Source organism: Thalassophryne amazonica, chromosome 6 (assembly GCF_902500255.1).
Source record: "Thalassophryne amazonica chromosome 6, fThaAma1.1, whole genome shotgun sequence".
Lineage (NCBI taxonomy): Eukaryota > Metazoa > Chordata > Actinopteri > Batrachoidiformes > Batrachoididae > Thalassophryne > Thalassophryne amazonica.
The window spans coordinates 59,507,853-59,524,149 of NC_047108.1; the positions used below are offsets into that span (position 1 = coordinate 59,507,853).

Genomic DNA, 16,297 nt, shown 5'->3' on the forward strand with positions numbered 1-16,297 from the left:
TTTGAGATTGGACTGAATTGACATTTCACAAAATGACACAGTGCATTTGCTTCCCCCCCCCCCCCCGGGTTATAAAGACATAACATTTAAGCACAAATTAACAGTTCACCATAAACTACAGTCATACTGTTTAAAACACATTTGCAAGTAAACTACACTTTATAAACTACAACAAAATAAGCAATTCTACACAAATTGCTGCTGTTTCTATATACCAGTTTCTAATGCACAAGTATACTTTTACTTTACTTTTTTTTTTTTAGCCCTAAAAGAAGGAAATTGGGCCGAGCCAATCCACTTGGTCTTTGGCCATCCAGAACATCAGCAGCCCGAATAGGATCACCAGACCCATCCTCAGTATCAGCTTCAGTGTGTTTGCATGCTGTCAGTACAGTGACAGGAAACAGGTGTCATTCCAAACCTGAGTAACAAACTGAAAAGTGCTGCAGGGTCAACCTGGTCTCATGACAAGTCGTGATTCAGCAGCACGAAATACACATTAATGTATTGCTTTGTGATATTGTGATGAAAAGTGCCTCATTTTCATCACAGCAGCACGTATTCATTCTAATTCATTCCGTGATGGCTGCACGAAATTAAAAGTGAAGCGGGGGGGGGGGGGGGGGGGGTCGGAGTGGTTGTGGTTAGGGTGGGGGGAAAGAGTAAGATTAGGTTATGGTTAAGGATACAGTTGGGGGTAGGAGTAGGGTTAGGAATAGTGAGTTAAAAAAAAACCCGTCATGAAAATTTGACTCATTTCGTCACGGGAGCACGAAAAAAAAAATGTGAGACTGGGCTGGCAGGGCCCACTGAGTACACACCTTGTGTTTTTTGGTGCCGTGCACTGTCCAGCTCAGTTCCGGCTCCTTCTCTGCTACTGGAGTATTTGGTAGACCAAAAGCAGGTTTATTATTCAGAGTGTCGTCTGAGTCCCTCATGTCCTGGAAAAGGTGAAACAGTAAAATTAATGAGCGTGTATGTGTGTTCTTGCATGTTTCCTCATGGTTATTCTCACCTCGGAGGTGTCCACGGAGTTCGGGTCGTCCTCACTATCAGTGGAGCTGTTGAGTGAGTTTCTGTCACTGCTGAGAAAAAACACACAGTTCAAATTTAGTGCTGTTGATTGTGAATAAATAAGAAATAAGCAATAAATCAGGAGTTCGGCTTACCTGTCGGTGTCATATTGAATAACCCGAGATGATGTATCTGTTGAAAACTGAACTTTTACCTCCCTCCCTATAAAAATGGACACCATAGAAGTGTTAACGGTGGTACTTCTTATTAAACATTACAATCTTGTCTATACTCACCTTTTCGTTCATTCTCCCCGTCGCTGTCATTGTAAAACTTATAGAAAGCCTCAATTCTCTCCTGTTCTTGCTCCCAGTTTGTCTCATCTTCGCTCTCGTCGTCTCCCAGTTGTCCCACCTCCGTGAACCCAGAGGACACGGGATCAGTGTTGAAGAAGAAGCTGTCGTCCACAGATCCCTGGTTCGAAGGGCACAAGGTTTTGGTAGTTATTGAGTAGCTGTTTGCGCAGATGTTTTCTTTAGGATGCTGATTGACATCTGGAGACAACGTTTCATGGTTTTCCTCATCCACAAACAGCTGACCATAGAGAGGAGCCTTATTTGTTGATACATCGGTGTTCCAGCACATTTGGAAAACTGTCTGATCCCCTCTTGTGATGCCTAGGTCTTCACAGATGCTCCAATTGGCAAACTCGACTTTGTCTCTTTGAGACTCGGTGTCCTCCAATGGCTTGAATTGATCCTTTAGATCAAAAATACCTGAGAAGACTTCATCACTCTTCCTCCCTTGGGCATCATCCTCACTGGAGCTGCTTTCATCACACTCGCCTACCTCATGATCAATCACTCCTACAGATGGATCACCCCAAATGTGTTCAACAATCTGTCTTTGTCCTCTGTCTTGATCCAGATCCACAACTTCATCAGTGTCCACTTCTTTGCAGTGCAGATGCTTATCTGTATCTCTGCCCGTGTCTCCAGAACATCCTAGCCATGTAACATCTGTTACAATTTGTTCCGAGCAGCTATTTGGTTCACAAGGCAAAGTGTCCACCTGGTGAGGACTTTTTTCCACCTTTGTGCTTCTTTCTTCAACATACTCGCATGACGAAAAGTCTGACGGATAATCTGCAAAGCTCTCGCCTGCCTCCTGGTATTCATCCTTGGAGAAATCCTGAATGTTGTCTACGTGGTCTTCAGTATCAGCATCTAGCTCCTCCAGACTTTGCATGGATATTTCAGGAGAATCACAGAGGTCTCTAACCAACCTACCTGTGTCGATGTTTCCATCCTGTTGGCCAAAGTCCTGAGGGAGTGCTTTATCTTCTTTACCTTCATCTTTTTCCATTTTCACACCTTCATACACAGAGTTCTTTTGTATCTCAACTTCCTCTTCAATCCCATCATCTTTGGTAATCACCTTGACATCACCTTTAGAGACTTCCCCACAATACAAGGCCTCCTTATCACTCTCACTCTCCTCATTTCTTTTTTGAGGTTTATCAGTACCCTCGGTGGCTGGAAGTTGTCCTTCAGCAAAAATCTCGACCTCTGTATTAAACCGCCAGAACTCCTCACTACTGTGAACAGACATCAATAGACTCTGTTGTCCGGTGTCGGCTTCTTCTCCAGCAACACAATCTTCAAGTTCAGAATCTTCACTTGAGCTTGTGCAATGCACTTCTGGACTTTTGCCTTGTTGTTCCTCACTGTTGTTGGTGTCAGAAGGCTGTTCATCATCACTTCCAGCCATGTCTTTATCATTAGATTCCAGACTTGACAAACCTGGCATTTGAGCAGCTGGTTGTGAGTGCAATACCTCATCATCTTTTGATGGCATATGCAAGCTTTCTTTCATGTCTTCCTTGAAGGTTTCCTCAAAATTCAAGCTCTCAAAGTTGAAATCACTCTCAGGAAAAGCTGGCAGAGAATCTTCTGTAACATTTGCATTGGTAAATATTTAAATTGCAAGAAATAACTTCTAAATTTCTAATTGTTGTTTAAAAAATGGTCTCTTACCTGAAAAAGCACCACTAAATAAATCAGCAAAATTTTGTTCCATCTTTGTAACGCAAGCTAAAGTAATATTTTATAACACAAGTTAAAGGCAGAGAGGGATGACTGCATTGGCAAAGATAAAGTTTCCACTCAGAACGGAAGAGAGAATGAAGTCGTCTCGTCAGTCGCTGCTGCAAGTAGCTTCCTGTCAAACAGAAGGTGCATGAAGCAGAAATTAAACACAGCATATCTCCTCCAACAAAGTAACCAAATGTCCACATTATGCAAACCAACCATAAAACCCAAGCTCAATTAAAAGTTGGTTAAAAACAACAACAGCAACACATCTATAAATGCAAAATTCTCTGAGAAATGTTTTGTGTTGCTGCAAGAACGTACCTTCGTGAGCTCATGAAATGATGTCACCTTTGATGTGGGTTTGCTTTCAGACACATGAATACCAGCAAACACGCAGTTCCTTCATTTTGAGACAGCTGTTTATTGGTGTCATGGTAGTATTACAGTTATTTTAAAAACATAATTGGAATGAGGACCCTTTTGAGTAGATGAATGGATTTGTTGAGTAAAACTAAAATCTGTTTAAATTTCAGTTCAAGTTAAGAAATCCTGGTTCTGTGTAAAACCTGATGTTAGCTCAACTCAACAGTTTGAGTAGCTTAAAACAGTGAAGTGTAAATAAGTCAAATAATTCAAGCATGAATCAGTTTAAGAGTAAAATAAAACTGGTTGGATTGTAACATAACATAAATATATAAATGTACTATTTAGTAATCAGATTATTTTGTGTAACATAATTCAAGTGCATTTTATATGATTAGATCATCATTATCATTAGATATCACAAATTTAACATAAAATATCCCTTTTTTAAATCCCTCAACAGGGAAGTATGGGAGTAATGCAGCTATCTGGATTTAAAGCTAGGCTAGGTAAGTGTTCAGAAACAGTTTTTGTTATTTTGGGTGAAATGGTCCATCTATCCTAATAGTAGTCAATACATTATGTATTCAGATAAAGTAACAAAAAAAATCTGACATCTGTAACAGATGTAGGATTGCTAAAACCCCCGACCAGTATAAGCCCCGCGGTCCACTCCCAAAAACCAATCAGATGCCTTCATGTCTATTTCTTCCTGCTCCCATTACCAGGATCAACGCCCCCCTCTGTCCTTCCCTCCTCCGCGCGTGCACACTCATCTCATTTCATCGAAGAAGTTCACTTCGGTACAATGGCAGAGGGAATACAGCCGAAACTACCACTCCCACCGTTACGTTTAATGGCTCACCCCGACAGAAAGCCAAGGAAAAGAAAGCTGGAGACAGAAAATGCTGCGATGAGAAAGGCTCGGGATAAAGCAAGAGGTCAGATGAGAGTCAACATCGGTGCGGCATCTTCTCGGTGGAAACAACTGAGGCATCTGAAGGGCCTGAAAAGTGACGCAGAGGTTGCTGTCTTTCTGTTGGACAGGCAATTACTTTTGCTTCAGGAGAATTTGTTATTTTCATATAATATTTGCCAACTTGGTTACTTTTGTAGCTCGTATTAGGCCAAAAGCTAACGTTAGCTTCTCTGTATGTTATTTTTTGCCATGACAAAGATCCATCTACCTCGACGCTGTCAAAACACAAATTGATAAGACCCCTCCCCCACCTGTTTCAACTATTGTGTCTGAGTCTCTGTCTGACTAGTGAGCTCAACTTGCTACTGCTATGAATATGGCTTTGACCTACTTTGTCTTTGATGGGATGCATGTTCAAGTTTGTGGGGGCGTGGCTTTGGACGGAGCACTGACGGGGTAGGGGGAGGGGGTGGAACCTAGAGGAGGTGCTACTTTCAAATCTTCCTAGCTCTCTTGCTAGCTCTCCAGGACTACCAACTCCAGCTTTAAGAGTGTTTCAAGATTCTCGTGTGGCACACTTGTACAAGTCTATCACACTAAAAAAAAGTAAAAAAATATTTACTAAACTGTTCTTAATATAACTAATTAATTTAAGAAGGGAACTTATTCATGAATTCAATTCAACTTACGTATTTATACACCAAATCACAACAATGTCACTCCAAGGCACTTCACATGGGTAAGATCTAATCTTACCAAAAAAACTTTTGCCAATTCAACATGTAGATCCATCTTGACTCTGCTGTGGCGAACCCGAGTGCAAACAAGGAAGCAGCCGAAGGGACTTATTACATAACAACGGTGAGCAATGGACGTTGATATCACCAAAGTCCCTGGTAACCACACAAGCTCTGAACAAAGGAAATATCTCACCCTTGCCATTTGAAAAACATGATATCAACCAAATGTGCCAAATAATAAATGCAATTCTTCACAAAACGTTCTCATTTTAATTCCCTGCACTTTCAGTTAAAATCATTGTAGCAACTTTGCATAATTTATTTCCACCCTTGAAAAATGTCAGCTACCTGTTTTATAAGCACTACCCAATCTAGAGCCCATGGATCCCCACGGGCAACGCACTAATTCTAAATTTAACAGAGATAAATGAACAACGTGCAGACAAAAAGTCATTAGCATGCAAAATAATGTCCAGAACAGATCTGATTCTAAAAAGTTCCAATTTTACCTCCCCATTTCAAATGAAGTTGGGATGTTGTGTAAAATGACCACAAAGACAAGATATTTAATGTTCAAACTAATAAACTTTATTGTTTTTGTGCAAATATGTGCTCATTTTGAAATGGATGCCTGCGACACGTTTCAAAAAAGCTGGGACAGTGGTATGTTTACCACTGTGTTACATCACCTTTCCTTCTAACAACACTCAATAAGCGTTTTGGAACTGAGGACACTAATTGTTGAAGCTTTGTAGGTGGAATTCTTTCCCATTCTTGCTTGATGTACGACTTCAGTTGTTCAACAGTCTGGGGTCTCCGTTGTCATATTTTACGCTTCATAATGCACCACACATTTTCAGTGGCCGACAGGTCTGGACTGCAGGCAGGCCAGTCTAGTATCCGCACTCTTTTACTACGAAGCCACGCTGTTGTAACACGTGCAGAATGTGACTTGGCATTGTGTTGCTGAAATAAGCAGGGACGTCCCTGAAAAAGACGTTGCTTGGATGTGTTGCTCCAAAACCTGGATGTACCTTTCAGCATTGATGGTGCCATCACAGATGTGTAAGTTGCCCATGCCATGGGCACTAACACACCCACATACCATCACAGATGCTGGCTTTTGAACTTTGCCGTGGTAACAATCTGAATGGTCTTTTTCCTCTTTTGTCCCGAGGACACGACATCCATGATTTCCAAAAACAATTTGAAATGTGGACTCATCAGACCACAGCACACTTTTCCACTTTGCATCTGTCCATTTCAAATGAGCTCGGGCCCAGAGAAGGCGGCGACGTTTCTGGATGTTGTTGATGTATGGCTTTTGTTTTGCATGGTAGAGTTTTAACTTGCACTTGTAGATGTAGCGATGAACTGTGTTAACTGACAATGGTTTTCTGAAGTCTTCCTGAGCCCACGCAGTAAGATCCTTTACACAATGATGTTGGTTTTTAATGCAGTGCCGTCTGAGGAATCGAAGGTCACGGGCATTCAGTGTTGGTTTTCAGCCTTGCCGCTTACGTGTAGAAAGTTCTCCAGATTCTCTAAATCTTCTGATTATATTATGGGCTGTAGATTTACATTTCACACAACGTCCCAACTTCATTGGAATTGGGGTTGTAGGTCATAGTTAAAGTTTGTAGATCAGCATCCTTTTGGCAGGTTGTCATGGGTAGGTCTGCAGGTGAGCCTTCTACCAGGGGTCCAGCAGGTTGCCCCAAATTCTTGGTCGCAACAGCACCTCACATAGAGAGAAAGACAGCAGAGTCATTAACATTAATTAACCCAGTCTATTTTACCTTATTTTGCTAAATCAAGATAACTTTTAATGGTTGAATTACTTGAGTTAACTAAGCTTTAATGGTTTAAGATTAAGGCTTTCCTCAAAATGTTTGAGTTTAACTAACTTCTCAGGGTTTACAGTGTTTGTTGGCTTATAGCTCATGGTGGAATAGATAGCGGTGGTTAGCCTTCAGCTCAACTTCTACTGGAAAATGATCGCTCACCTCCAGAGCCTAAAATGAAATTTGAAAAAAAAGAAAAGAAAAACACTGCATTAATTTATATGTTGCAGATTGATGAAAGTGATGAGTGATGCAGTTTTGTTTACAGTTACCTCCTCCTCAGTGAGGCGGAAGTTCTCTTTAAAGTTGAATGGTTGAGCTGACCCTGGCACAACACTGGAAATAATCTCACGTCCGTGCACAATGATCCTGTTTCAAGACACAAAATACAGAAGTCATGTTGAAAATCACTTCTTCCTGTGGCCTGCTGTCAAAAACAGCAAAATCTTCTGCAAAGTGTGTCGTTCTTAAAAAGCATGCACAGAAAGTGTCCGTGTGGCTGCACAGTGGGGTCACAGACAGCAACAGACACTGGCCTGTCGTAAGCACAGCGTGTCTTCTCGCGGACGGTTGTGTCTTGATTGTCTCCAATTAACCAGCAGAATTTGGGGTCACTTCTTAAACGCACAGATCTCCAGCCCTTGATGGTGACATAGCTGCAGCCAGCGTTTAGGTCACCTAAAATAATCACATTCTGTGGAAATGAAAGGGAACAAAGGTACAAAAGGTCAAATTTGGTATTGTATGTGAAAGAGAAAAACCAACAAGATGAGTCTGTTTGTTCCCCTACTCCTTCCAGGTCCTTTGTCTAATTTCCAACAAATTTGGTATGTGGATGAAGGTCAAAGGTTAAAGGGTTTGTTATGGTAACGGTCAAGGTTATTGTCAAAAGTAAAAAATTGAGGTTGTCACTCCAATGTCCACTGAACCTGGCACAAATATGTTGGCGGGTTCTGAAATTGTCCAGGCAAGATCAGATTTACCAAAGGCTATAGTCATTCGGGCTATTGGTAATGTTAGATAATACGAGGTCTATTAGAAAAGTATCCGACCTTATTATTTTTTTAAAAAACCATATGGATTTGAATCACGTGTGATTGCGTCAGACAAGCTTGAACCCTTGTGCGCATGCGTGAGTGCGCATGCGTGAGTTTTTTCATGCCTGTCGGTTGCGTCATTCGCAACCACCCCTCTCGGCGGATTTTTATTGTGAATAAATGTCTGAACGATTTGGAGCTTTGCTGCATCGTTGCTTTGCGCCGAGCGGCTGCACCGCGACGTGCGGTGGAGCCGCTTCTCTTTCCATGATAAAAACTCCTGTAACAGTGAAATGTGCCATTCATTTTTAAACTGGACGCTGTCTTGATCCAGTATGTCATCTGACTAGCACAGGAATTGTGAAAAGACGTGGACATCAGCACTTTTTCGGCACATTAAGACAGACGTGCGGAGGAGTTCCGCGCGTCACGGTGCAGCTGCTCGGCGCAAAGCAACGCCGTGATGAAGCCTCACGGGGCATGTTCTGGCATGTCCAGCTCATGCACAATCACAATCGGATATTCACACGACTGGAAAGCAACCGGAATCCATCTGAAATCCACCTGAAAGTCATCCTGTGAGACCAACACTGAGGTGGTTTTGTCCCGCGTAATGAACGGCTCCGTGGCGTGTCCCTCCGCTTTTCTTTCCATGAGAAAAACTCCTGTAACGGTGGAATGTGCTGAAAAAGTGCTGATGTCCACATCTTCTGCCTTTTTGTGAAAGTCAGATGAGGTCCCGGATCAACAAAGCCTTCACGTTGGAAATGATCTGGTTGTTTCAGCGGGGTGTCAGCCTGTCGATGGGGGCTGGGAGCGCGCCGCACTCTCAGCAGTTGTGGGCAGTCCTTAAAGCGGCAGTAACACTCCTTAATCTGTTTAATCCCCATAAAATCGTCCCTGAAAGCCATATTAATTTTCCGAACAGTGTCCACCTGGAGGTCTCTCACAGTTTCTGGAAAAAATTGATGCAGCAAAGCTCCAAATCGTTCAGACATTTATTCGCAATAAAAATCTGCCGAGAGGGTGGACCACTGCTCACTCAAAGCCTGCTCACAGGCGAATGATGCAACCGACAGGCATGAAAAAACTCACGCATGCGCACGAGGGTTCAAGCTTGTCTGATGCAATCACACGTGATTCAAATCCATATGGTTTTTTAAAAAATAATAAGGTTGGATACTTTTCTAATAGACCTCGTATCTCTGCTAATTCCTTATTTTATGTTAGTTATCACGTGTTTGTCTGTGTTATCTGTTTGAAAGTTTTTGAAACGTGGTTTAAAATGTAAATGTATGAGTTAAGCTTCACTTCCATCACATGTGCAAGTTCCAGATCCCCCTGTTGGTGAGAGCCAGTAACATTAGAAATGTGAGACTAAACCACACCTATTGTAAAAACCCCATGGTATAAAAGTGTTGTACAAGCTACAGTTGTGAACTTCACAAGATGGACACTGTCTGTGATGGTCCAGGCCTGGTTTTTATCGTGACCTTTGATAAACCCAAAATGAGGAAAACAATGGTTTGGTTTTTGGAACGGGGCAATAAATTACAAAAAGAACCAGGGTAGAAATTACAGTAAAAATGCAAGATTTTCACTTCAATATGCACCAAACTTGACACACATATGGAGATTGGTTCTGGAACTGCCCAGCAAGGTCACATTTGCCAAAAGTCAATCATTTTAGTCAAGGTCATGTGTCTGTTTTGTTGGCCTACTCCTAAATGGTTCTTTTGCTGATTTCTACCAAATTTAGTATGTCAGTGAAGGTTAACCCTGAAATTGCCCATAAAGAATTGATTTTTTGAAAGGTCAAGGAATTTCTAATTTTTGATTTTGACAGAATGTGGCATACACTGAGGTGGATTCCAGATTCTAGAATTTCCCTGGAAAAGTCAGTCGGAAGTCAGTCATTTGGGTAAAAACGAGTCACTGAAGTAAAATGTCAGAGGTACTATGTGTCCATGAGCAGCATAACAGTGTGATAATTATGCGGTCGAGCCTACATCAGTCTTCCACTTCTGATAAATTCCTTTGAAGACGGTGTACAGTTCATCAATCTCTTTCATCGCAGTTTTGGGAGAGGTGTGTTGTCCAACAAGGACAAAGTCTTTCACCACTACAAGAATGAACATTTACGACAAATCTTTAGTCACACTATCAGTTCTTTGTCTTAAAAAGTACAACCCCCCCCCCCCCCCCCCCCCAATAAAACTTTTATCAGCTCATCTTACATGTGGTTGGGGAGTGAAAGCGGACAATAAAAGGCCCTCTGGTGAAAACCTCACTTTCATTTCTTCCTTCAGCTTCAGGTTTCTTATACTGATAATGCTCTTTGACCTTCAGATGGTTGTCTCTGGTTGAAAACGAGAGAGAAAAAGGAAAAAAAAAATAGAAATTACAAAGTTGAGCTGTACAGTTGTTGGAGAAAGTCAGCCACTCACGATGCCAATGCAGTCTCATGGCAGTTCGTGGCGGAATTATGAAAAGTACATTAATCTATGGGTTTGTGGTGGGGCTTGAAAATGGGGCACAAATTCATTTCATGACAGGGGCATGAAATGTGGGGTGACGGTGGGGGGAGGCGTGTGGGGAGGTTATAGTTAGGGTTTGGGGAGGGTACACACTTATGGTATAGTTATGGTTAGAGTTAGGAGAAGTGGAGGAGTATACGAGTAAATAGCAAAATAAAAAACCATGTCATGAAAATTGGGCACTTTTTGTGACGGGGGCACGAAGAAAACGTGAGACTGAGCTGCACGATGCACTTGTACCATACCAATGCAAAGCAGAAATGTGTTTCAGAAGAAGGTGGAACACAGTACACACATTACAGTGTGAACCACCGTCTGTGCAGTGAAGGACATACTAACACCACACAGAAAGGACTCGGTGGGAAGCAAAGGTGGGACCTTTCAGCTGGTAGGCAACAGCACCAACCACCAAGCCACCTTATCATCATTTCGCTACATTTTTTCCAGCTCCAAGCTATATAAACATAACTGCTTATTGGATTTATGCATTCTCACATCATATGCATTTACATCATAAGACAGGGTGTGGCGTAAAGAGATTAACACCTGATATGAAGGTGTACATAGTTATTCTGCAATTTCTTTACCTCAGGCAAATTGGGCCAAAAAACTAAAAACATAAACAAAAACAGATTGAACAAACACTGAAAAATCAAAAACTGTAAAATGCCTTTCAGAAGGATGCAAGTTGCAACACTCTTGAAACAGATAAGCTAATGAGGTGTGACCACTGAACCATCAAAGGCTTTACTGCAAATAATCAACAGGGTCACAAGAAATGTGGGGAGAAGAAAAGACGTAAGGTAACTGCAAAAAACTTGAGAAGAATTAAATGTGACGCTAACAGGAACACCTTATCCTCCATTACTACTAGAACTGTAACCTAGTATCCAGAAATACAAGGTGTTCAGTGCTCAATGACATGGCCAAGGTGAGGAAGGCTGAAACAGGAGGGGTACTGGTATGGGCTGCTGTTGTTAAGGATGGGCTAAATGAAGCAAAGCGTGGAACAGGAAAATGTCTGTGTGATGGATTGAATAATCAGCAATAGATCATCTCCATTTTATCACAGTTAAGGTTAAAATACTTACTTCCTGTTGTGGCAGTTCCGACATAGTATTTTTGTGTTTCTTCATGCCTTAGATCTAAAATACCATTCTAATTTCAACAGTATTACCTGTAGTTGTAGTTGCGAGAGGGAGGCAGCAGGGGGAGTGGAATGCTGTGAGCTACCTTACGGTGCACTTGACCGCTCCTCAGTCATTATTACATCGTTGGCCTGAGGAAAGTTTGTGTCTGTGCATCACTCACCCAATAATCCTCTTTTCAGGTATGTACCCCTCATAATAAGAGTTGTTATTTGCTTGAGTGTTAGTCAAACGTGTAGACAGACTAAGGAGAGTATCTATACTCAACAAAAATATAAACGCAACACTTTTGGTTTTGCTCCAATTTTGTATGAGATGAACTCAAAGATCTAAAACTTTTTCCACATACACAATATCACCATTTCCCTCAAATATTGTGCACAAACCAGTCTAAATCTGTGATAGTGAGCACTTCTCCTTTGCTGAGATAATCCATCCCACCTCACAGGTGTGCCATATCAGGATGCTGATTAGACACCATGATTAGTGCACAGGTGTGCCTTAGACTGCCCACAATAAAAGGCCACTCTGAAAGGTGCAGTTTTGTTTTATTGGGGGGGATACCAGTCAGTATCTGGTGTGACCACCATTTGCCTCATGCAGTGCAACACATCTCCTTCGCATCATCCGTGAAGAGAACACCTCTCCAACGTGCCAAACACCAGCGAATGTGAGCATTTGCCCACTCAAGTCAGTTACGACGACGAACTGGAGTCAGGTCGAGACCCCGATGAGGACGACGAGCATGCAGATGAGCTTCCCTGAGACGGTTTCTGACAGTTTGTGCAAAATTTCTTTGGTTATGCAAACCGATTGTTCCAGCAGCTGTCCGAGTGGCTGGTCTCGGACGATCTTGGAGGTGAACATGCTGGATGTGGAGGTCCTGGGCTGGTGTGGTTACACGTGGTCTGCGGTTGTGAGGCTGGTTGGATGTACTGCCAAATTCTCTGAAACGACTTTGGAGACGGCTTATGGTAGAGACATGAACATTCAATACATGAGCAACAGCTCTGGTTGACATTCCTGCTGTCAGCATGCCAATTGCACGCTCCCTCAAATCTTGCGACATCTGTGGCATTGTGCTGTGTGATAAAACTGCACCTTTCAGAGTGGCCTTTTATTGTGGACAGTCTAAGGCACACCTGTGCACTAATCATGGTGTCTAATCAGCATCTTGATATGGCACACCTGTGAGGTGGGATGGATTATCTCAGCAAAGGAGAAGTGCTCACTATCACAGATTTAGACTGGTTTGTGAAGAATATTTGAGAGAAATGGTGATATTGTGTATGTGGAAAAAGTTTTAGATCTTTGAGTTCATCTCATACAAAATGGGAGCAAAACCAAAAGTGTTGCGTTTATATTTTTGTTGAGTCACAGTATGTCTGCACATTGTGAAGTAATTAAGCTAATTACCTGACGACGATCAAAGGAGCAGTGACGTGAGCTAACCCATGGCGATGCTAGCTGCACTCTGCTGCTGTCTCTGCGGTGGTTCATAACCACGGGAAAAGGTACCGTTGTGTGTAATGTTGGCTTATCGTGTACGTTCTTAAATGCTGGACTACTGAATGTGCTGTTAGAGCATAATTTAAAGTTAGAGTATACAATTGAATAAGCTGAGTGTATTGTGTGGTTGTGTATTATGTTTAACTCCAATTGTTACTGAGGGTTATGATTTATTTACCTTGCGTTGTTTCACTGCTTGGCGCCCAGCATTCGCCTCAAAGATGACAGAATGATGACATGTTCCACTTCCACACCTAATTTAAACACTACTGAGGCCTTGTAGGCCCTTCTTAAATGTGAGATTTACAGTCAGGGAAAACACTACACTTCCTGGATCAGCATTTGGGAGGCTGTGGTTGAAAAGTTGATCATCAACAGATTGACAGACTCCATGGATGGAAGGCTGATGGCAGTTATACTGGTAACTGAATGTTTTGGAAAAGCCAAAAGTGTTTATTTCTTATTTTTGTGTTATTTGTCATACTTAATCTCGGAAATGAAAAGAAACAAGTGAGATGGCAAATTTTTAGTTTTTCGTTTAGTTGCACAATAATTGTGCACACTAATAGTTGACTAATAATTGTGCACATTGTATATTCCCCCGAGGAAGCCAGAACTCATGTTTTCTTTGTGAAACATTCAGGTTTGTTGAATGAGAACACTGTATTTGTTCAACAATAAAATTAATCCTCAGGAATGCACGTTGCCTAATAATTGTACACACAGTGAATATGCCTTTTTTTAATGTTCAGGCCTGAATGCGAGCTACCTGAAAATATAGACGTACTGTTCCTTGTAGGATTTCCTCCCGAGCCTGTCACTCTCCAGGTAAGAATATGTGTTGGATTTGTCAAATCTGTTGCCAAGAAAAAGTGTGTCACATTAAATTTCCATCGTATGTTCTTCTCTTGACTGAAGTTCACAGAAGCTTGTACCTGTTCAGATTCTTCACCAAAGCTTGTATTGCTGCTCCTTTAGCGTCTCTGACCTCCTGAATAAGACACAAGTCGCAACGAGACAGGATCTTGTGGACACACAAACAAAAGATCTCTCAGCTCTTGCTCAACGTGCACATTATACACACGCGTGGTGGAATACCTTTAGTAGAATTCCCATAACCTTCTTGTTGTTTGCTTTTGCTTCACCAAAGCTCTGCACATTGAATGCACAGATTTTCAGTGATAGAGCGAAGTTCAACAGACACATCGTCCCAACAAACAGCACAAGTGAAGACCTCATCTCACAGACGGCTATCTCTGTGTAAACAAACAATGTTTGACAAGATCCCCTTTCTCATATTGTGAAAGATGTTACAAAACCATTGCACTTCTTGTTTGTCAGTCTCTCACCTTCAGAGCTTTGATTCAAACTGACCTCAGCCCGGTGAAGATCCATCTCTTGAGTTAGCGATGGTCCGTTTGGGGAACATACAGGTAAATCGTGATGAAAGACAGGATGTGCTGTGTCAGTGCCCCCTGAGAATGGAGCTTTATCTGGAAAGGTTAAAACCAACTATTCCAATGAACAATAGCTCCACTGCTCTCACAGAGTCCAGCTTTCAGTGGGCTTCGAGTGCAGTTACACAATAGATGGTGCAATCTGTCACGACTAAACATTTCATGAACTTTTGCAGAGAATATTCTTTTTTCTTCTTCTTTTTTTTTTTTTCTTTTTTTGAAACATGAATCAAATGAGTGCCACCCACCTATTCCCCCCTTTGGAAAGGGTCTTACTCACAGAATATATTTGATATTCATGTGTTGAACTTTAAAATTAAATTTAGGCATGATTCACACTATAAGGTATTATGTATTTTTTTCAAACTAAATGCAAGTGTTCCACTTTTAAAGCTACAGTGTGTGATATTTGAATGAATGAATGTATTTATTCAGCACGCAGAATAACAACACAGACCAAACAAAAAGAACGATGTACAAATGAACCCGTGTGGCTGAAAGGTGAAGGCAGAAGCAAAGCTTGTAAATACCCTCCCCTTATACCATAAAAAATAAAGAATGTATACATATATAAATATATATATACTCATAACAGCAATACATAAGAAATGTGCACAAACAATACAACTCAGTGAGTGCACCAGAATTTCAAAACAACCAAACAAGCAACAATGAACAACCCAAGCACAACAACAAAATGGTAAACCTAATTCTTCAAACTATAATGGGCAATTATTTTTGTAAAGCCAACTAAGGTACCAAGTAATTTAATATCAGGACAATTATTCCAAATATTAACCCCTTTAATGTTTCTGTGTAGGCTCTCAGTTGTCCAGGTGGTTTCCATAGTAGAGAAGCTTGAATCTTCAACTGGACTGGGTTGCTTGACGCGAGGACGTTTCGCTTCAAATCACAGAAGCTTCCTCAGCTAAAATTCTTGGTCTGGTGGACAGACGTCAGACCACCAAAAAAGCTTTAAAAAACAGCAATAGAACGATTCTCCCATCACCCTGCTGGGAGAAGCTTTTTATCAGCTACTTTTCGGAGTGACGCCAACCGAGGGAGGACTGACGACTTGGTGGGATATCGATCGAACCGCGACAGTGGTCCGACCCGCACGGAGAAGCCAGCCTTCAGGCATCATTCCTGGGCAGAGCGAGGCAGGCAGCCGGGGTGATGGAGCAAACCTACTCAGTCCGAAATCTCCCACTTTTTGGATATATGGGAAGTCCCAGTTTGCCCAACAGAGTTTAGTTCTGCAGCTTTATCAAGGTGAGAATAATGTAAAAATAAAACGTGACGTTTACTGAACTGCTGTGAAGGTTTAATGATCGGCTAATGTTAGCGTAGCCTTTTAGCATAGTTGATCTGAGTGAACGCTTTAATTTCTAAATGGTTCAGTCTTTTTTATTTTTACCAAATAAAGCTACAGCTTTTTTCAGACACCACAAAAGCTCAACTTTAAATAACTTATTTTTTTCGGGCGTTTTTTTAACATCGTTTTTTCACTTTTTTCCTTTTTTATATATAAACTGTTTAGTGTTTCTTTATATTTAAAGAAATATTTTTATTTGTCCCAATCAGGAACATTTGCTGTGCAGACAACCAAACTTCTATTGATGAGCTGAACACCATG

General features: G+C 41.5%; 2 protein-coding genes across 4 annotated transcripts; both read right to left on the bottom strand.

Moving 5' to 3' along the window:
• Positions 1-14: 14 nt before the first annotated feature.
• On the bottom strand, positions 15-3,633 carry si:dkey-183p4.10 (dentin sialophosphoprotein). 3 transcript variants are annotated; one of them, XM_034172228.1, is made up of 7 exons: positions 3,429-3,633; positions 3,051-3,234; positions 1,311-2,963; positions 1,170-1,236; positions 1,016-1,085; positions 822-956; positions 15-382 (listed from the first exon to the last, which is right to left on the bottom strand). In XM_034172228.1, the coding sequence occupies exons 2-7, from the start codon at positions 3,091-3,093 to the stop codon at positions 266-268; spliced, it is 2,085 nt and encodes a 694-aa protein (XP_034028119.1). In that variant the 5' UTR covers positions 3,094-3,234; positions 3,429-3,633; the 3' UTR covers positions 15-265. The 3 variants fall into 3 exon arrangements, with proteins under 3 accessions (XP_034028119.1, XP_034028120.1, XP_034028117.1); XM_034172229.1 differs by having other exon boundaries at positions 822-941; positions 1,311-2,966; XM_034172226.1 differs by having other exon boundaries at positions 1,311-2,966.
• A 3,134-nt stretch (positions 3,634-6,767) lies between these two features.
• Positions 6,768-14,456, bottom strand: dnase1l1l (deoxyribonuclease I-like 1-like). The gene is made up of 8 exons (XM_034172230.1): positions 14,303-14,456; positions 14,140-14,228; positions 13,974-14,060; positions 10,248-10,369; positions 10,020-10,132; positions 7,510-7,667; positions 7,246-7,342; positions 6,768-7,144 (listed from the first exon to the last, which is right to left on the bottom strand). Exons 1-8 carry the CDS (start codon positions 14,441-14,443, stop codon positions 7,064-7,066), a joined length of 888 nt encoding a protein of 295 aa, XP_034028121.1. The 5' UTR covers positions 14,444-14,456; the 3' UTR covers positions 6,768-7,063.
• Between the last annotated feature and the right edge of the window lie 1,841 nt (positions 14,457-16,297).